The 22,247-nt window shown below is 52.2% G+C and overlaps 1 protein-coding gene across 1 annotated transcript; it reads right to left on the minus strand.

Annotated features, from left to right (window-relative positions):
- Positions 1-3,078: 3,078 nt before the first annotated feature.
- Positions 3,079-21,363, minus strand: LOC100901107 (putative thiamine transporter SLC35F3). The gene is made up of 8 exons (XM_029110634.1): positions 21,030-21,363; positions 15,012-15,151; positions 14,393-14,592; positions 11,837-12,056; positions 8,162-8,312; positions 7,450-7,617; positions 6,792-7,017; positions 3,079-3,433 (listed from the first exon to the last, which is right to left on the minus strand). Exons 1-8 carry the CDS (start codon positions 21,220-21,222, stop codon positions 3,319-3,321), a joined length of 1,413 nt encoding a protein of 470 aa, XP_028966467.1. The 5' UTR covers positions 21,223-21,363; the 3' UTR covers positions 3,079-3,318.
- Between the last annotated feature and the right edge of the window lie 884 nt (positions 21,364-22,247).

Below are 22,247 nucleotides of genomic sequence, written 5' to 3' on the forward strand. Positions count from 1 at the left end.
CAATTTTTCTTCATCCCTGCAGCTAGTTGATGTTTTCTTGGCGCCCTCGGTAATGGTCGAGGAACGCATCGATTTGGCTGAAGCTGTCTTCCTCGGGGCGACTACGTATCGATTCCTGACATGGCAGCCTTCAAAGGTCGAAGCAACAATAGATTCATGCATGCCAATCCCGTATCTCCTTGGGGAGCGCTGAAATTGAGTTCGCTCTGTCGATATTAGAGCTCATAGGATCTGCCGAGAATTATTCCAGTAGCTTAAACCAGTTTCAACGCAGTGGGTGGACCCTTTCCAATTCATGACGGCCTTTACGATCGATGCATGGATCTCGATTCTCATCAGCATATGCTCGCTCGCAGCAGTGTGCTGGTTCATGCAGCGGTACTAAGCCAGCCCGGGAGACTGTTCTCCAAAAAAATCATATCGTCGAGTTCTCTCGAACTTGTGATGAGCTCGATGTTTTTACAGTTTCCTCTTGCCGACGGATCAGACAGCTAGAGCGTCTCCGGCTCATTTTTTGTGGGAGATCTTCTCGCGCATCTTCTTGTTGGGTATGCTTCATTTTCGTTTGTCGGACCTCCAGCTCGGATGACGCAGGGAAATATACCAGATTCGACCCATTTACATCCATCCATTTCGTGAAATCGTACCGTCATAAATTTTTAGCACCTCTGAGACGACGTTCTCCTTGGCTCCGTCTGTGCCTTTCTGCTTTCATGTTCGTGTTCCCGCTCGTTTTGATGAATTTGTTGAATAGCAAGCTCATATCAATAATGACCGTGAGGACAGATGAGGATTTCATCAACAAATACGAGGATGTTCTACGATTTCCAAACGTCCGAATCTACAGCGAGGCAGGGTCGACCCTGTCTCTGATGTTCCAGGTGAGTTTGCTGAATGATTCGGCCTTCGGGGCTCATCACGCTGAAGTCGAATAAAAGGGATAATCTTTTCCAGGACCCGAAAACCGAAACCTTCCGCAAATTGAGTTCAAGGTTGATTCAAAGGCGAGGACTCTTCTCGCATGGCCCGAAACTGATGGCTATGATGTCCGAGGTGGCGGCTAAGCAACGAGTCATCACTTGCACCCCCGAAATTTGCCAGGGCTTGATCATGAAAGCCTGGAAGGAGAGGGGTAAATGTCTCGAAGTCATGACCTCACCCGAGAGTTCGGGGCCCCTGCTCGGAACCTTCTTTGTCTCGTATATGCTATCCCGATCTTTGCGAGGAGACATCAGGTCCGCGTGAGTATTCTACGGACAACCGCGATAAATGTTACGAAGATGATGGAAGAGATCTGCGATGTATCGATCCTGATCCCGGCTGCGGCTCTCCCACGCACACTCCGATGCACCCGAAGTGAGAGCTCTCAAGACTCAAGTCATCGTCGATTACAGAAGTCTCGCCGTGCTGGGAGCTGGCTTGTATCAGGAGCAGCTGAAGTTCATAATGTTCGCCGCTGAGAAGTGTGCGCGAGAAGAAACCGTGGCTATGGAGCCTCTAGCGGTACGAGACGTCAAAGGCTCTTTCTTGCTTCTGGCGGTAGGTCTCTCGACATCCTGCCTGGCTTTCGTCGTAGAATTATTTAGAGGACCTCAAACGTCGGATGGAGTTCCGACTGGCCGTGGCGGCCGCGTTCCTGCTCAGATTATCATCGACGCGTCCCCGACTATTCTCCGGAGGGCAGTCACGCGCCACCAGGGATCGGAGTAGTCCTAATTTCGCCATTGTCCCGCTCTGGCATTTCGCTGACGAATTCGAATCTCAACAGAATTCCGGTTGTATAGGGATGGTCATTCGAAGGGACACCTCTGTGATGGAATCGCCATAACATTCCTTTGTGGCGGCGAACACAGTGTGTTCCTTTTGTCCCAAGATATCATGCTTACGGTGCAGGGGTCCATCGACTGGTTGAACGAGGAGAAGGCAAATCGCGTTAGATCGAAACTCTGATTGCTTAAAAACGGGATGCGTCGCGTTATGGGAGCGAGTGAGCTGTTCCGGAGTGTTACGTAGGTTGCTGAAGACGACATCGACTCATTGATGAGGATCTCATCGTGATTGAAGAGCTCAGTAATAATAAATTGATGAGGGAATTCAATGCATGATCGGATCCATTCATGAGCTTTGGCCTCAGAAGCAGCGGCTTTATCTAGCCAAGAGCTGGGCGTATCCTCTCAGTATCGAGGCCAGAATGCTCAGAATTCTCAGCTCTTTCCTGCGATTCGTTAGCGAATTCAGTCTCATCTTACTCCTTTGTCCTTTCCAATTGAAATCCTTCTACGAATGAAATATGAAGTAGCGGTGGGGACGTCAGGATTGTCCGCGGCCGTCAGCTCAATCAGCTGGGGAGACTCCCTGACAACCTCAGCTCCGAATGACCCCGAATACTAGGCCTAACCGTTTTTCGAGGTCTCTTGTCAATCGTTTCTTCGTTGACTCACCACGACGTGACGCTCGCCGCAGAATCTCGCTCGCCCACCATGGTTCCGTGATATTGACTTACTCAGCGGGAGCCTACCTCGAATCTATCAACAAATACGATGAGCCATGATGATTCCCCGGATAGACACCCGATCGAGATGGATATTCGTCGTTCATTCATCACGGAACGAATTTTTCACCGACGGACATTCATAGATATCGAGGATCTCCTGTCGCTCTCACGCGTCCGATCAAGTACGGTTGATAAGAAGAGGAAGGATGACTTCATCTGCGGGTCGATTCAAATCTCCGACCTTAGTGGCGACCCAAGGCTAGGATCTCTGTTTCTAGAAATCTCATGACGGACTCGTATCTGGATACTTCCGTCAGGCGAGGATGAGCCGTTATCGACCGCGGCTCCGAAAGAAGGAACGACCCCGAGGCTCTTTTCAATAAAACGGGAACCTCATTTATTTCTCGTGTTTCGATTCACATCAAAACGAACACTAATTGGGGTCAACAATGCTTACAATCATCAAGTACATTTCGGGTACACATCGAAGGTCATTTGAAAGTCATTCACTATATACAGTATGTGGTGAAGGGCAAGTCTTGCAGCCCTTCTCAACACTTGAGCCACCACAGCCCCGTGGCTGATTCTCTCCGATTGAATGCAGGGACAGGGAGAGACATCCGTGATTGAATAGAGATAGTTGATCCTGTCACTTGAGATTCTCGGTTCAAGTCTCGCAGAGGACTTCTCAATTCTCAAGTTGGAAGTGAAGCGATGCTTGGCTCAGCGAGGAGCTCGTTCTATCCCGAAAGCACCGGGACGAATTCGTCGCTTCATCCAGGGAGTCAGACGGCCTGTTTCCGGCGGAAAGACGCGAGAGGGCTTCACTTAACGCGCCCGCTTGCGGTTCGCAGGCCCGACCTGTGGCCCGTAGCCATGTCGTGAATCGACGACGCCTTGCTCTCCTGGTTCGAGTGGCGTCTCGAGGCGCCGGGTCTGCTGTCGACGAATGCACAATGAGATGCTGAATCAGGACCCGGGAGTCACAGCGAATGGATGCAGAAGCAAGTTGTCCCAACAGTTCCACCAGCGGTAATCCAACGGTAGAGTCCAACGGACGATTCGAAAGAAGAAAAGACGAGAGGCAATGCTTTAGTATCCCGTGTGCCGAGAAGCAGCTCGGTGAAAGCCGTATGTCGCGCACAGAGAACCGTGACGCTCGTACTCGCGTACACTTGTAACAACGTATGAACGTGACATGCATGAAAACATTTCTCTGAAACGACTGACAAACGAATGAGCTACCGACCGAAGCCACATACAATGGATGGGGGAAGGCATACCCGATGGAATACCGGTCACCGATTCTAGAAACGGGCGTCAAACGATCGGTGTACCGGAGCGCAGATTCAAAGCCGTCCATAGCTAGTTTAATTATTTGATGATATGATGATGATGTGATTCGGCATGGAGGAATCTTCGCAGATATCCATTCGAAACATACTCTATGAACAGCTCTGGGAGTAGAGCGGGTGGAAACGAGGCAAAGATGAGTTCCACGAACACATGGGGTACTCGAGTAAGATAAGCGTAAGTAAGATAAGCAACTTCAGCTCCTCATGGAGCCGGAGGAGGACCGGGAAACGCTGCTACCACCCTCGGAACATAGGCAATTCACGGGAGGGAGCGCTTGGCTGAGCGAAGAAGGCAGAAAGGAAAAAGCTCAAGGCAATCGAGGTGATCAGACGTGCAGAAATCTCTGCGCGAGGGGTTATTCCCAACTCCTTACGGAGTAGGGATTGTCCAGCAGCCTTTGTGATGTGAGCCGGAGCAGGGAAGCTTCTACATGGCCTACAAGGAGGTTCGAAGGGAAACAGGGAGTTACCGGAGTGGTGTGGGTTGCGAGAGTAATCGTGTCTTGTCTGCAGAATATAACCACCCGACATCATGGTATGACAGAAAACTCATGTATATGATGATACAAGATGATTGTGAGAGGAGCAACTCCTTCCGGAAATTATTGACCAAAAACGAGACGAGAACGCTACCCAGAATCGACAAGAGAGAATCAGATAGTAATGGATCAGGCTATGTTCGTTAGCAGAGCCAGGTCGCCCGGCGAAAGATCCAAGGCTCCGGAAGAGAGCCTCCTCCTATTCATTAGATGAAAGAGCGCCTGGTAACAAGAAAACCCCGTTGATCGATGACCTACTAATGAGTTCTCGCGGGGAATCGCTGCTGTTGTTAAATGCATCGAATGAGACGGGCTTGGTTCGCTCTAATGGTCGTGATGTCTTTGTATGTCAGTGGATGGCAGATCGACGAAAAGCAAGCTCGTCAGGATCCGACAAGCTCATGAGAGGACGATGATGGAAGCTTATGCCCTGCGAGAACACGGTTCACAAAGAGAGCGACCAGCTCACTCATGGGGAGATGAAGTGCGAGCTCACTCGTATTGCTAATACGAGACGAGCTAGAGATCTTGAAGCGGTGGTTTGGACGCCGCGCCGTGGGAAACTGTCGTGGGGAACTCGCAACCACTCAATCGCCGGGCTTCCCTAGTGGTTTCAATAAACACTGTACACATAGAGAATTATGAAATAACCTCAACGAAGGGTAAATTTTAATGGAACTGCTGCATGGAGCATGAGCAACGTGTAGGGAATATTTACATTCAAGCTACGGCGAGTAAAATATTCCGAAGAGTGAAGCGCATTGAGAGAGAACCATCGAATCGAGAAAGTGAGCACAGAATTCGGTCATGAAACTCTCAGATATTCGTGAGGAAATGTGTCATGTCGAGCGGGTCGAATAAGTTTGAGAAGGGAAGAAGTTCCGGAAACGCGCCGATAGATTCGAGAGGAGAAGCTTCCAGTCACGTCTGGAACATACGCGCAAGAAAGATAAAATGCGGGCCCACTAAAAGAGGAGAGAGTGAGACACGAACGAAGACCAGACGTTCAAGACAAGTCAGCGAGGGATCGGGGACAGAGAGGAGAGAATCTCCCAGCTTCGTAAATCGGGACCGGGACTTGAGCTCAACCAGAAACGATTATAAGCTTCAAAGCGTTCACGGGATGGACGCGAGGTCGGAAAGATGAGCTTCTGGACTCGGGTAGATTGCTGAGGACTGATCTTGGGGGGAATTGGAGTGAATGGGCGATCGAACGAAACTCTCTCTTTTTCGTTCGGGATGGGGAGGGGACGATTAACTTGCGAGTTCCAGGGAAATCGGATAAATTCGGGCCAATCGGAATCAGTGTGTGCGAGCAACGGGAACGTGATCGCCTACTTACACACAACGGTATTTCTGTCTGTGTCTTTGCACTTCTCTGTACGGTAGTAGTAGAAGTAGTAGTAGTAGGTAAGTACTTTGGTAAGATGGCAACTACCGGGAATGAGACTATGATGATGGGTCGACCCTGCTGGGCTGGGTGTAGCCCATCAACATCAACAGCTCTTGCATCCATACACGCTAAGAAATACAAAGAGGACGGCATGAATTTACTGATGAACAATGTACGCAGTACAGGTCAGTCACAGTGTTACATGATCCATGACTGACCGGCTGATCCAAAGGCAACCGGAGTCCGATCGCGAGGATGGCAGCGGTCAGTCAACTCGAGGAGAAAGGGGGAGAGAGAATATCAGGTGGGTAAACACAAAAGACACACACCGACGTTCTCAAGGACGCTCAAAGACAGTTGGACGAACGAACGAATGGACGGACGGACGGACGGACGGACGATGGGTACAAGGAACAGGGGAAAAACAATATTTCGTTCTTCTCGGAAAAAAATCCGACAAAACAGAGACACAAAACATCGACTACATTGACGCCGTTGTGAAAAAAGAAAAAAATACATGGAACTCGCCGCGTGGGGAGCGCCCGGACGATGATGAAAACCGCAGCCCGGAAAAGAAAACACTGCCCGACTGCAGAAAAAAAAAGGACCCACAGTCTCTCCCTCATAAGTGGATGCTCACTCTTCATTCATGTATGAACAAGGAACCGGAAGGGGGGAGAAATTCCGACTTGGAAAAATGTAATCTCTCAGCTCTCAGCTCGCTTTCTTGAGGAGAAAGGAAATTGGGAGAACGGAAATTCTCTTCCATTCTTCTTTGGAGAGAAAAGTCATGCTCTTGTTTGCCACGTCCAGCACGAGCCTCGAGCCGATAAGCTTCGTGAGGACGATGACGGTGAGAAACCGGGAGAGAGTGTGTACTTTCGAGACGAGGAACTCGACAAAAAAAATTGGTTTCCATCACAACCATATTCATCATCATCGTCAGCGGGAGCAAGTATTGAAAAACTTTCATCGTCCCCAGCGGCTTGTTTATTCTCGCGTTGACCAACCTGTATCGCAGTAGCATGGTGAGGTAGTCGGGCCAGTCGTCTGGGAGCTGCACCAACATGAAACCTAGGAGAATGAGAAGAATGCCGGCCAACTTCATGCCCTGGAATACCACCTCATACATATAGATGTCGACGATAGCAGATATCGGAACCGCGAACGCCAATCCCAGCGTAAGGAACATTTCGAAGGTACAAGCGATTCCCAGGTTCCCCAACAAATTCGCCGCTGAAAAACGGAATCGGGTCACGTATTGATACGCGTGTTCCGAACGTTCTCAAGGCTCCCGTGTCTAACCATTCGAGAGAAAGGTCTCCGCGAAGCCCTCGCACAAGCGGGGCTCAGGAATGTGAGCGAATTGCTTCTCCGAACGCTAGGCTCCTCGCTCAGCAATCAAGGACAAGTCATTGTACATATTGGAAACGCCCACGATCTCGAGGATGAGCTTGATAGCTTGGCACAAGGCCCGTAGGCTTGAAGTAGGCTCGACTTAATGAGACCATGCCGACTGCGAAGATGAGTCTCCCCGTCCCATCTGCTGTCGCTGCCGTCATCGACGGTGAGTCGACTGCGTTGATAATCGAGATAATAGAAAAAAAAGTCTATCGTGTCTTGGCCGGAGACAGACTATAAATACGCGCTAATAAAATCATTACTTACTGAGCGAAAGCGCTCCGGCTCCGAACAGCAAGCCCCAGGGCATATGCTCCCATACAAGGTTCTCGAGATTGAGAAGGTACGAGCACAACACCAAAGGCCAGAGCAAGACGATGTTCAGAAAACCGATTAGGGAGAAGAACATTGCCAATTGACCAAATGTCACATCACCTGCGGTCAGAAACGTAAGATGATTGTTAGTTTCGGGCGAACATCGTGCTGAGGTAGGATTTGGGAGAACTGATGTCAGACCGTGGAACCAACGAAGGCAGAGGGAAGAGATCGAACGTCTCTGATTAGGCTGGTTTCATTTTTTGCCCTCTCGTTCCATTCGAACTGGTTTCATACGAAGAGACATTCACGTAATCTCGGCCCTCCCCCGTCGAGAGGAACCTCACACCCAACTGCAATCCTCTCGACCGTTACGAAGCCGAAGCGTCGTTTCCCGATGAGAAAATCCTCCATGATTCAAGTCCGGACATGGGTTTTTTTCACGGCTGACCTTCCCGGGTAGATCGGGTGATGAAATAAAAACCCTCTGCCCGCTGCGGCCTTGTCAACCCGAGGTCACTGAATCTCTGGAAGACTTTATGAGAACACTCCGACCGTTCGCCGGGATCGGCTGAGAGTTTCTCCCTCATAATTTTCCCCGCTGCGGATAGCGTTTTTTTTCCCCGGGGCTGAGCTCCTTCTGACCAGTTAGCGAGTTACTCACCGATGAGCTTCTTGAAAGTGACTTTGTAGACCCCGGAGAGGCCGGCCGCTGTGGCTGAGAGCACTACTCCGACGAGAGTTGTGGTCCCCGAAACACCATCCATATAGGCAAGGAGAGCCACCCCCGTGTTTACGAGAATGATAGCCACGATCTGTAAAGGAAATATTGATTCAAAGTCGAGCCGAAGACACTCTCGTGGGATTTATGACCGGACTGAAAGCCCAGACGAGAGAGTTGCCTTGGAAAAAGAATTCGATTTTCCGCCGGCACGGCAAGGGAGCTGATGGCGAGCAGGACAGCCGGAGGAATCGAAGTTGATGGAATGCCGCGTGGTGGCCCCGAACGGAGTCGATGGCAGAGAGGGAGCTCGCAGACTGGACGCGAACCTCCGTAGGAGAGCAGGATTTTTCCCGAAAGAAGTCTGGAAATTGATCTGGCGCGCGAGTATCGCGAAAGAGTCGACTTTTCTGCTCCGTCGTGAATCGAGTGCGACACGAATGCTATCTGTCGCAGCGATTCCTTTTGATTCCGTCCGAGCGACGGTAAGATCACTTGTTCTCTCGGTCTCGCTTGACCGCAAATGATACATACTAAATGCGATTGCGCAGATCGAGGTACGATCGTGACGATCGGTTGAATCGTCGAGGAACCGGTCGCATCGGAGGTCATATCGTTTGATATGGATCTGAGTAGATGTTCGGGGAATAAATCAAGAATATACGGTCAGCTTGGCGGCGAGCGCCCCTACCAGCTCCGATCCCGAGAGGAGTTTACTGAGGTCCTTCCGAATTTCCAGTTTTCTGGGACCGGAGCTAGACCCGTGTCGTCTCATCGGAAAAACGGGTCCGACCCTTTCGGAAGTTTGCTGCTTATGCAAGACCGGAACACTTAGCTTTGGGATCGATTAGCCGACCGAGGAACTCGGGACGACCTTGAGAGACAGCGCGGACGGCTGGTGGGGTTCCTGCGAGGACCCGGTTCGGTGGGTAATACGTCACCGTCCGAACCGCTCATGCAGACGCAAGCGAAAATTTGAATCTCCGGGGAAGCATTGCTCGGTCAGCAAAGATAGGGCAGTACGGTAGACGACCAGCGAGTCTATTAGGAGTCGCGACGTGAGGTCCGAAATCGACTCCGCAATACAGCCGGCAAACGAACCCCGCTCCGTCCGGCTCGCCGGAGTCACGGCCCCGCAATGAAAGGGAAGCGTCTTATGTACTTGCTTGCATGGGTCGCAGCGTGGGTCGTCGGTCGGCAGGAAATAAGATCGCTCTGCGGCGAGCTCGTTATTTCTGCTAGATCCGAATGTTGAGCGCATTGACGAGCCCATAATTTTGGCAGAGAATGAATATATTGTTCACCGCTCGTGCATCCACTGACACCGCGCGGTGAAAGCGATCCCGACACGCGTTTGACGTGTCGCTGAGAACGATACTGACGGCGGCGCGTCGGGGTTAGAAATCCAGTTCAATAATTCAAGACCAGGGGCTCCCTACGCTCCGGGCAGCGAAAGCCGGAGTTACCCGGTCCGCGAGAAAGTCACTCGGATCTCAAGAAGTTCGCCATTCATGGTCTGCTTGCAAGGCGGGATGCATTAGCCAAGGAGCCGGTCGCTTGAGCAACGTATTCGCGAACCAAAGACGCCCACGTCGGCTCCGCGAATAATCGTTCCTACTGAATTGATCGCATTGAAACATGCACGATGTCTTCAGGGCGCTGTATTCAGAGAGTATTTGCGGAGTCGGTACACCCGCCGCGAGGGATAAATCGATGCAACTGGTTTGCTGAGTAGTCTCCACATTGTCTGGACCCGGGACAAGCGACCTCGTCCCGTTTACAGCGACCGGTTCGCTCAACAACTGCATCGAATGGAGCGGCGCTCGCTGCCGACCTACAGGCTCCAAGCCGATTCTTCTTCTTGTTGCCTCCGCTCATTGTCATCGTCAACATGTGTGGCCTCCGCCCAACAATCTAAAACGAGTTAATCTCGGTATGGGAGAGCGCAGCCGTGTTGTTTTTTCGGCGAATTCGCATGGCTTGACGCGATCTTCGGGGAAACAGTCGCATCTCATTCTTCGACCGCTAGACCGCGATGGTTATCTAATTCGTCAATCGCGAGGCAAATCTAATTCTGATCTGCGACTATAACGAAATCGTAATGAATTAAAAACTGATGGACGGATTTGTTCATCCAGAGATTGGCCAGGTGTCTCTCTTTGATACTTGGTCGCAAGCTCGTTTCGCGAACGGGATCGTTTTATGCTTGTGAGGAAAGAAATCAAATTTTTGCCAATCGAAAGGAGGCAAAAGTGTGAGCCCGTCGTTGATCATGGAGTCTGGAGTTCCCGCTCCCCGGGAGATGAGGACCGACTTTCTCCAAGACTCATGCCATCTCATGCGTGCCCTTGAATTACGGACGCAAGTAATTTGCGCAGCCAGGGATGCAGATGATGCTCGGTTCGCATCCCTCCCGCGTAATGAGAGCTCTCGCTGCGGGAAAAACTCAAATTTTCTCCCGGTGAGCTTCATAATCAAGCTAGAGTATGATTGCGACAGGATGCTCGAGTCTACCCGCCGGTAATGAGGCCGACTTTTCCATTATCAGACTCACTCAGGAGGTAAGCCCGCCGAAACTGCAGTGAACATTTCTCAGAACTGTCGCAAGTCAGTACCGGGCTGACGTTGTGCTTGAAAACGCCAGCAGTATACAGCGTGGTAGACCTTCCTGAGAGGCTCGAGGAACCTTCGCATCGGCGAGCTCACCGCGAACGACCGTGTTCGTTAGCGGAGCTGCAACAGTATCGATAATAATCAAGTCGAGCGGACGGGGAACGGTGGCACGCATGTCAACTCTATTCATCAACAGCTTGTATTTCGTTCGATCGGGAGCTGAGCCAACGGACCGGTCGCGAAAGGGGAAGCTTATCACAAGCAGGAGCCTGCGATTGAAAGCTGATTTATGCAGCGCAAGACGAGCTAATGCTTCCAACTCGCAAAACTCTTTGCCAACTAGGGCTCACAGACTGACTGCCGGTCTGACTATTCGGCTGACTCGGGGGCAAACACGCGGAACCATGCGAAGTGAGGCGTGAAGAGCCCCGAACTCTCTTGGCCACACCGCCTCGCGAAACTCGCAAAGACTATGGTCGCAGAGGAATCATCTTTTCCACTACGCCTCGAGATCTGGGCCGGTGCACGAATTACGCTCTCATCAAGGGATTTGGGGAGTGAGTCCTATCAGCGTGACCTTCAGAGGTCAAACAGAGGCTACACGAGACCTCAGGCAGCCGTGTTTATAGCGAACTATTATTCATCCATGGCCCGACAGTTATAGGCAGCTCACCATCCTCTGATAGAGGACACGGGGCGCGGATAACCGCAGCTCAGTTGTTCTGAGTTGATTGCCTCCGATAAGCAGTTTTTGTCTTCGTCGAGGCTTCGCAAACGGTCGGCTTCGATCACCGAGGGGGTTTTTCCCTCGATTCTCGCTCTGCTCGATGGTGAAGGGCGTCGAACGAGACATTCAATCAATCGGAGGCCAAACTGATTAGTCTTTCCCGTTTAAGAGAAGAATGCAATCCCTCACGACGCTCTAACCACAAGCTGAGCACAGCGGAACTCGACGGAGGAAGCGGACGAATCATCTTCGGCTGTAACAACCCGTACGGTACTCACTCTGACGCCAACAAACTGTTGGTGGAGGATGACCCATGATAGCAGATACACAAACGCTACGTGAGCCGAGTATAATGCCAAGACATCGGTTGTGTCTAGGAGCCGCAGCCCGAATACGAGAAGGAGATTCGTTACGATCCACATTACGGTGAAGAGACCACATCGCGCGAAGAACTGCGAGAACGAAAGTTGCTTTTCCTGGAACCGCTGCAGTGTGTCACTGGAAGCAAAAATAGAAATCGTTATCCGACTGGTTTCCTCGACTGCTCACCTACCGATCAGGAAGAACGGCAAAGCGCGGAAAAAGCAACTTCTACCAACGGTAAAACGTCCCGAACAGAGAGAACAACACCTTTGAACTCTCTCCACTGTTTCTTGCAAGACCGTTCGCAAGCCTGTCTTCCTGTCTGCCTGTCCGTCCGTTCGATCGCTAGGCCCTTCGAGCCCGCTTGCCACTTCGTACAAAGCCAATCGAGGTGCGAATGGGTCCACGACCCACGACAGAATGCTTCTGAAGGAGACACTCGAGGAGAAACTCGCACGGCGGCAATCGCTTGCGATTCCATTCACACGACAGCTCGAGGCGAGGAAAAGAGCTCCCCATTGCCAAGTCGTCGACGATGTATCCCAGATAAATTCTGGAGAAGGCTCGCGTTCCTCACGAGACGTCGCGTTGGTTGCCCTGCACCGCAACGTTCCATGACGCGGACATTCTCGAGCCTCCAGCGAATTCCCGCGGAAAGAAATTCTCGTCCTCGTCTACTCAACAGCGATGAGCAGCATAATGAATTGCGACTTTTCTTCATTTTTCTAAAAGGTCCAGGTTTCAATATTCGATTCACGGTCCATGCCGGCTTGCTGGCTTCCTGAGGGGGCTCAGACTCTGCTGCTATGCGCTCTCCCAGGGGTTCGAGTTCGCTTGTTCGATGGCCACGCCAAGTTGTGATTGCTCCTGTTAGGGGCAGCTCGTCGAAACGCTCGTTTGAGGAAATTCGTCTCCCGGGTAGAGGTTCTCGCCGGATGAAGTGCGTAACGGTCAATGGACGATTTGGGTGTGGTCGTGTGCAAATATGAATGAGGAAGCTCCTGTAGGTTGGATCAAGCAACGCGGTTCGCCACAGACTATCCGACTCTCTCTAATCCAACGAAACCAGCTCATGGGCCGCTCGGCTGACGTTCCGCCATCAATTACGGGGCTTCGCGAACGTTTCCACGCCGCGAACGAGATCCGTGTCCATCTCGCCAGAGTGATCTCAAACTTATTCCTCTCACTCAGCTTTTACTCCGATCCGGCTCCCTTCTCGCAGACACGTTCCGCTCCGCGTGCCAGACCCGGGCGTTGTCGAAGCTAACTCTTGCGTCGGGAGATTGTTCATTCCGCTGCCATCTAATCTCGAGCGCGAACTAGGAACGGCTTTCGGCTGGAATCTGTTTTTTCCGCGTGGAAATCTCAGCTTCGAGCACCCCGTACTCCGCTCATGCGAAACGGCTCCCACCAGACCGGAGCCGATCACCGCGTCACCACAACCTGATCAATCGTTCCAGCCGCACGATCAAGGGCTATACCCCGCTTCCCGCAATATTCATTCATATGAGCTCGCTCCTCGGAAAGGATTCTCTTTCGCCGACGCTATACCACCATCCGCCCGTCCAATAAGTATTGGCGGAACATCGATTGAATCGCAAGAAGCCAGCTCTCGAAACCTTCGGAGACCAGGTGTAATTTTCCTGCGGTCTGGAGTTTCGAGAATAGAGACGAGCGGATCCCGTTGAGATTCGGAGAGCTTCCGATGCGCCGCATTCTCGACGGAGCAGAGGAGATCTCCTCGGCTTGTTCGAGCCATCCGGAAACGTCGCTGTCTGTCGTCTGCGCGAAAAAGACGCCACGCAACATTCATCTTTTGTTCATGTGAGTGTTGGCTTGTGCAACCGCTGTTGCGGTCTACGGAGGCTGTTTCTGTGTACGGTCTTCCGTCGTCGTGAAGGCGAAGGAAAAACAGCGGCAACTCCTGTCCAGAGCAATGTTGCCAGCACGATTCATATCCATTCAATTGCCGCAACGCTCTCGCGTCCATGGAGGTTTCCGATACAATACAGACACTGTGGTGTCAGAGCTGTCTCTCCGAGAAGTTAGTTCGGAGAATCTCCATTCTCCGAAATACAAAGTACAGGGAAGTCGCGGACTTGATAAATTGCCCCGTTTCGACAGCCTCAAAGGTGTCGAAGGAAATAAGCCGCTTTCCGAACGGACCCAAAGCAAGCGAACGCTGTACGAGGAATCCTTAATCATGAACAGGCTGCGTACGACATTTGGAAGAGTTCTTCACTACCACCTCCCGACACGATCCGAGCGCCTTACCACTTCCTCCGATGTCTCGGACACTCTCTCGACTGCGGGAATATGGAGAACGCCGAGTCAAAAATCTCCATCATGCTAATTTTCGAGCCGGCAACCCATTCAGAGCAGACTCGAAAGCTCACTGAGCTCCCGGGAGATCGCTCTCTCTGAACGCGAAGTCTTTCAGTTCATACGAGGCACTCACGGCCAGTACTCACATTATAACTCGACACGTGGTGCCGCGGGACCAACACTGTCTCCCGATGAGGAACACAGGAAGAAAAAGCACATTGAACGCCGTACAGAGCCATGTTGTGAAAAATGGCGCATCGAACGGTATGAATTCTGCTTCCGTCGAGTTGTCCGCGGAGGTGTCTTCCACTAATCGTGTTCGATTTCTCGGCCGGTTGTAGGTTTGCTGGAATCCGGGCTCAAGTTAGTTCAGAGCGTGAGTGCAGTTTTCATTCAAGGTTAACTACTTCACTCCGTTGGCTGAGAAGCGTGTCTACCAGACAGAAGCCCCAAATAGATCGTTACTTCGAGACATGAATGCGAAATAAGCTGCCTAGTTGGACAGGGGACTGCTAGGAATCCTAGTCATCAAGTATCCCGGGAGAAAGTGTCCATGAGAGAATTACATGGCGACAAGTCAGAAACGTCGGGAGATCCCCTCGCAGCGGTCTCGCTGTCTCATCATCCGACCGCAGCCTACGACAGACCGAGCGCGGAGTCGCTTCGGGACAAAGTTGGTGGAGGAGTGACTCGTTCTCACTCGGACAAGATAAATGTCTTCATCATGCTCTCACATGAGGAAGAAGATCAGCAGACGACACTCACCTTTAGACAATGAGCAGCTCCTACCCAACTGAGCGCGATAAGTGCGGTCATGACGATGCCTGCGGCTACTTTGCGAGAGTTTTCTGTACAACATCTCCGCCCGACAGCGATTTCTTGGGCTAGCTGCTCACCCGCGAATGCTGCAACACAAAGGGGGGTATTAGTATCGGTGAGTCGAGTAGATTTGAGCGGATGCCGTCTGGGACAACGAAGGCAGCCCAGTTCTCCATCCATCCATCATCCCATCGAGCCCGCCCCTCACTCTTCATGATTTCATCAATCACCCTCCCATTTCCCCCACGTACACGTGCAACCACTCAATTATCCCACCCACCCGCTCACTCATCCACCCATTCTTCCATCGAGTCTTTTCCGGTCGCACTTCTACGGCCTCCGGCGCTCGGCCGTCAGCGAGCAGAAAGCTATGGCGAATAAATAAATAAATGAATAGGTAAGTAGGAGTAAATGAATAAATAATCGAAAAAACGAAAACATTCGGAAATTCCGGGGGAGCAAAATCAGATCACCCGTCAACCGCGCCGTCGCGTACATCGCATTCCGTCGTTCTGCTCCTCCCCGAAGTTGTTTCCCGAACGCCTGGCAAAAGCAGAGCATCCGGGAAGAATCTGAGGGAGACTTGAGAGTCCTGGAGAGGACCCAATCCCAACTTCCAGAGGAGGAAATAAGGGTGATTTTCTGAGTCTCGTGTCACCTCCGCCGATCCTAGTCTTCGGATGAACGACGGGCCGAGAGCCGTCCGTCTGCCCTACCCTCCGGATTCCCCCCTCGCACCCCCAGGAGTGCGCTCACATCCCGATTGAGATTCAGTGCTGTAATGGATGAGGGCTTTCGTTCATCAGGTAGAGTGTTGCTCCAAACTTCCGCCGCCAGCCGGCCAAATAAGCTGTGAGATGGCGGGCCGGGTGGCCGAGCGGGACGGCCGGTGAGCGCCAGCAAAATAACAATGCGCTCAAACGAGCGACGACCTTCCGGAAGGGAAGGAGTCTCTGTCTTTCGAAACGTCTTCCATGTTCTGTCACACCTTCCGAAAGACAGAAGACGAAGGACAGGAGAAGTTGTCGAACGTTCTCTCTAGCTGCCGATTCCACGGTTCACATCGTTCGACCAGAGGAATCCCGACAGAAGAGTTTCCCGAACTGAAGCCGAATCAATGAAACAAGAAGAGCAAATAATCGCTAACCGTAAGTTCCCGGTTGATCCTCGAGCAGCGGTTCCTGCGCACACGAAGTGTCTTCGTCTCTCCAAGGATGTGAATTTTCCCGGAAATAAGAGCTGTTGCCATACGAACGGCCACAGCAGAATCTGTCGCAGAAACTCGGCTGAACTTCTCTGCGGGTGACACTTATCCTGCGTCTCGACGTCGCCGCCGCCCCCGTCGACGTCGTTGACGCTCTTCGATTTTTGCTCGCCCGGTCATCACTTGCAGCGAGTCTCCCGTCGTCGGTGGGTCGGTCGCAGCTCAGATTCACGTGAACTGTGATAACCATTACAGCTTACCACTCGCAGCCCTGCCGGCCTAGCTGAGCCGGTTCCGGATCCTTAGCCCGAGCCCGAGTGAGCCCTCTCAGGACGGCCGCGGTGACAGCGATGGCGACGGCGACAACAACTTCTACCGAAACACACGCCCACGGCGGTCGTCGCGCAAGAACTTGGACGCTTGCCAACGGGTTCCCTGCCCAGCGGAGTTTCGGGGTCTCTTTGACTGAGCGAGGCTCTTCGGTTGACGGGGCTCAGGGGAAACTCTTGGAAAACATCCAAATTCCGGTCGGCTACGAAGTCAACCACCACCTCACACAAGAACACGACGTCCACGGCAGCTGAGTCTAGATCAGAGGGCACCGGTTGCGGCGATACTAAAACGTCCACCGTGGGGATGGGGTAGCGTATCGCACCCGCTTGTAGAGCTTCGATGCACAAAGTACTTTCAGGTGGCTCAGCGAGAGAAATTCATCGGAGTAGAGGTTCGAAGCAGCGGCAGTCTTCCTTCGTGACACCGTGAAACATCACCGCATCGTTCCCTTCCAGGGAAGGAAGGGGCGGCGACGACGACGGCGACGACGAGAAACAACTTCTCCCGTGTCGTGCATCGGGGCAGGAAAACTCGCTTTTGCACGGAATTACGCGAACGCAGCCGGACAAAATCCTGATGCAAACTTCCACACACAGCATGAGCTATCCATCCTTGAGGCGTTCGTAACTTCGCCATAGCTTACATAGATCAATACCAACTGCAGCGCCCTCATCTCTGCGCCGAGCCGTCCGCCGTCGAGACGACGCTGGGGGGCAGCAGCGATCACTCGGCTTATTTTTGGGTTTCGAGCTGTTTTTCGCAACTTCCGTTGAATTGTCGACACGGTCTCGTTCTCATGAACGTCGAATCGGTCGTTTCCTGCTCGTGTGAAGTGCTCTCCTCGTTGTCGTCATTCGGAATGATTCGAACGATCGGGAGTCTTTTTCTGCTCCGGACGAACTAAAAGCTCGCATGAAGGTTGTCACCATCCGCCCCGTCGCCAGACCTGGGGAAATTCTCCTATGCATGGAAGGAGGCCGCCTCCGATCGGGATTCGCTAAAGCAAGCCACTTAAAATGCACAGCGCTAGTCCAGCTCTCCCTGAGATAGGGTTTAGCGACTTAAGCATAATTGTTGCGATCTCCGAGGCTTCGCTCCGGCGGCTGAAGTAAATGTCGGCTCACTGTGAGAGGAGGCGCTTACCGTATCATTAGGGCAATTTCCTAAATGCCGAGATCGCTCATAAGGCGCAAGCCCGACCTCCAGGCCGGTCGGTCTCTCACTCAGACCGATCGGCCGGAAGCTACCTATAAAGGTATCAAGGTGCTGCGACTCACTGTCAGCGCACAGGTCGACTAGAAGGTCGGAATCGAAGCCTCAGATATTGGGCCAATCGAATGACGGGTTCAGGTTTCCGAGCCGCCCGACGAGCTTGAAGCCCATAAGACACAGTTATGGAAGGGCTCGTTCGCAACGGTAGCATGCGTGAGGAATTGGAAGCAGGAACGGTCGTGGCCGCCATCAAGAAATCTGCACAGCGTCAAAATCGCCTCCTAGACGACGTCGACTTCAACTTGATAGAGAGACATTCCGACTCCCCGACAATGAAGAAACAAAACGGCGTTTGACGAATAAGAAACCCTTTGAATTGGTCTCCGCAGCACGGTGCAGGACTGTCGGCGTTTTCGGCTGTCGGAATCAGTGGTCGGAGGATATACGCTCCGTAAAATCTCACACGTGACCCCCACAAAGAGATGAGCCCATTGGTGTGCCCAATAGATTGTTATGGGTGAATATGGATAGGAAAAAAAATTGTGGAACAATCACGCTCCAGACGCGATGTTTCCGAACACGGAGCTCCGATCGATTGCTTGCAGTCTCGGGCTGCTTGCCTTGAGTCGGAGGCCTGCCGTTAACCACCGCACCGCTTCAGGGCCTATGTCCGAGGAAAAATTTTTCGTCGTTTCAATTTCTGACCTCGGCTTCGCCCAGGTTCCAACTGACGCTATAGCTGCTGTATTCGCGATCGGCGTCGCTACTGACATCGCATCCACCGAAGAGCAGCGAGAGACGATAACTTCATTGCCTCCGGTGGTGCCCTTGTTCGCCTCACGCTAAACTATCTTCCCATGCGGACGGAGGCCACCTCGCCGTGCACCGTGCAAGTATGCATGCCGCGGAGCCCGCGTAGAAAAGTTACGTCGGGCGCTCTGTCAACTCCGGGTCTCTTGTGGGGATGTCACCCTCCCACCGAATTGCTCCCGAACGACCTCTGTATCATACGAAGCAAAGCGGAGCTAAACAGTGGTGTTTTAGCAACGCATGATCTAATCTCGTTGTGCAGTCTGCTGCTCGGTATTCAGGGTTGAAATACGCTCCGGTTCGAGAACATTTCGTTTTATGCACAGTAATCGCCAAGGTGACCCCGCATAAGCATGAGACTTGAATCCCTGAATACATACTAGAACGGTTCGTGGTAGGTGCGCAAAGTTTGTCCGCCTGGCTCTGTATCAACTTTTTTAGACAGTCTTGTCCTGCTCGGGACTCTGAGGAGAAGCGACAGGGAGAAACTCACACAAAAACGTGGTCGACGCATCGCGTGAGTAGGACGCTCTTTCGTCCCTGGGTTCTCTCCCTGAACGGACAGTAGAACTAAATCTAGGCTCTCTCTTCGAGGCGGGAGATAGTCGCCCACAGTCTAGATTTAGAGTCCAGAGTCTAGACAGACGGACTAATCGCATTCTATCTGAATTCGATGGGCTCGATCCGTTTGCACCCCAGCCCGCTAATTTTCTCCGAGCGTACAATGTCGAATAGATAATCCGACCGATAGAGCTCACTCGCCCCGTGCTCTGCCGTCTCTCATCTCGTCTTCGTCATTTGGAGAGGGAGGATCCGATTTTCCAACAACATTCCTTTGATTCGTCAGATTTCGTTCTTTTCGTAACGAAAATCGAAAATTCGCCTCAGACGCTCCTAGCGGCTGGTCGTCCCAGTATTCCAGTCGATATGACTCCGTCGACGTCGGTGAAACTGGAGCACGACCAACGTTGACGAGCGAAGAACAACACACTCGAGTACGAGATATTGCTCCGCTCGCTTGATTGGATTCGGGAAAAATCGTCCAGGGAACGAGACCATCAGCGCCGCCGCTGGTGCCGATGACGCCCTCGAGGAACCCTTCTGGCAGCTTCATCGCCGCCTGAATGGAACAATCAACGACGCTCGACTCTGGCAAGCGTACTCTCGCGTAGATTGGGATAGCTGGAATTGCGATTTTTCGGGAAACTGCAGAGGAAGATCGTTGAGCGTTCCCAGCCGCATAAGCTGCACCGGAGCGATCCGGATTGGGAACGATTTCGGAAAAATGGAACTACCGAAAACGTTTCCGAAACTCGGAAACGGACTGCGATGTCTCCGGCGAGATCGTCCAGTCGGAGCGCCCAAGACCGAAGTGTTTTTCGTCTATTTCTCTCGAGGAACATCGATCATCTCACACGCAGAAAGCCGTATCTGGATACGGTGGTGCCGTCATCTATCATGCTAAGCTTAAAACCTTTCCAACGCGAGAGTCGAATCCGAAGATGGAGCTCTGCCATCCACGGACGCGAAGAAGTCCCACATCGCCGCATACCTCCCCGTTCGAATCATTTTCCTGTCGCCCTGTCAGCTGACAGCTCGCTCTCAGCGTCGTCAACAAGCGAACTTAGCGAATGGAGCCTGCATAAGGGACGGGGGAGGATGAAAGAAAGCGAAGACTGAAATTGAGCGAGCCGAAGAAAGAAGCGAATCGATTCGCTCCCAGCCTGGCTCCCCTGCCATTTTTCATTCCAATCTCAGAGAATCCACCAGAATTGAAACTACCGCGGAAGACACAGTCGATTGCAGAGCGGGGTAGAAAGCTTCTCGACCGCCGACGAAAAATGAACGATACATTCCGGATTCTCGAACATGTTTTCGACAGCTCTAACTAAGAGATGATGGAAGTAGCTACAGAGAGCTTGCTCAAATTCTCTCGCTGCTCCGTCGGCGGCCGGCTTCATTCTATCGAGAACAAAGGATATCAGACGAGCCCTAGGATAAGTTTAGAAATCTGGGAGCAGCAGAGTCTGCTGCCGGTTCCAACCTCGAAATAAGAGTTCATATCCGAGAACCGCGAGAGCTGTCTGCGGGCCCGAGCTGTCTGTCCGAGATCATTAGAGACGAGATAATCTCGGCGAGGAATTATGCGAGTGAGAGCAGATGGACGAGTAAGTCCTCCGTCTCGGCGACCGGTTTCGACAAATGAAGTAGAAACTGAGCCGGACGTTCCCCGATGCCCGGAACACTAATCTGTTGGATGCACCGGAGGAATGTTCCCATTAGCCGAATGCAGAAGAATTCCAGCTCTCGGGCGTCCTCCACGCCGAAATTCCATCATCTTACAATCAACCCGTCCGGTCTTTTAGAATAGGCGCACTCGTCCAGACTCTCTTCAGTCAACTTACAGTTATTCGCCGAGTTCTGACGCGTGATGCTGTTCTGATTTGAGGCGAGCTGATTGTTGGAACCGTTCGTGTGGATCGAATGGGAGCTGCTGGTTTTGAGTTTTTGTATCGAAGGGTTCTTGGGCACGGCTTCGCCTTCCTGACCGACGCTGGTCAATCCTATCTCTCGCAAGGGCATCGTCACCAGCATCATCGCGAGGATGAAATTCGCTCGCTGGCTGCGATACCTAATCCGGCAGTTATCACAAAAAGTTGCGATCGAACATCTTAGCCACCGCAGCTGTTTCCATTGGCCACCGCCACGAAGGGGCTACACCGGGTCGGTGAATGTCACGGGGAGCGTTTGCCGCCACTGGGAAAATGTCGGCGGATGGGAATGGAGAAGCACATTGAGAGGGAGCAGCCGCCGGATTCGAGAACAACACCATCAGCTGGAAACACTAGAGGGCGTTGCGACGTGATTTACCCTCCTCCATATGACGTCCTTCCTCAAAACGGTGAGGACCCTCGTCAACACGCATCCTTACGACGACGACGTCGGCGGCATCGGCGATCATGGACGAGAGTCTTTCGGGAGCATCGATTGCAGCCAATGATTTTGTAACCATAGAAACAAAAAAATATATCGCTCGTGTATTGGAAATATCGCTCGTTTATCGCGAATTACACTACCGCTGACGACGGGCCCCCCTGAATCAGAAACCCATCCAAGGTCGGACTCCCGGAATTCGCGGTTGCTCTTGATGATGCCCCTGATTGTGGGAGGCTGCAAGAAGTCCGAGGAATTTCTCTGCACCGAGCGCGGCGCAAGTTCTCTAGGCGACCAACGAGTGTCCGGCCCGTGGACCGTCGCGAATGCCGCGAGATCGGCTCGGATCTCGGCACGAGCCATTTCGACGGTCTCAGCATTGCTTATTCCTCTGGGGTCAAGAAGCGATGCGCGACGATCGAACGCAAGTTGCATAAAATCGCGTGTTTAAAAGTATGTTGATGCGTTTCTTATTCGTATAAGCCATGAAGCTCATCCGACCGTCGGCGTCGTATGGACGGCTGTAGAGCATGTTCCTCCGAATCGTCGCTCGGGCAATCGAAGCCGACTACGGTACGACAACAACCTATAGATCCGAACCATACACCCGACACGATTAACGAGTTGTAAGTCATGCTCATGTCGTCATCGAGAAGCTCGGCGCTCAGAATCATGGCCGAAGCGCGAGT

Source organism: Galendromus occidentalis, unplaced genomic scaffold (assembly GCF_000255335.2).
Source record: "Galendromus occidentalis unplaced genomic scaffold, Mocc_1.1 scf7180000076944, whole genome shotgun sequence".
Lineage (NCBI taxonomy): Eukaryota > Metazoa > Arthropoda > Arachnida > Mesostigmata > Phytoseiidae > Galendromus > Galendromus occidentalis.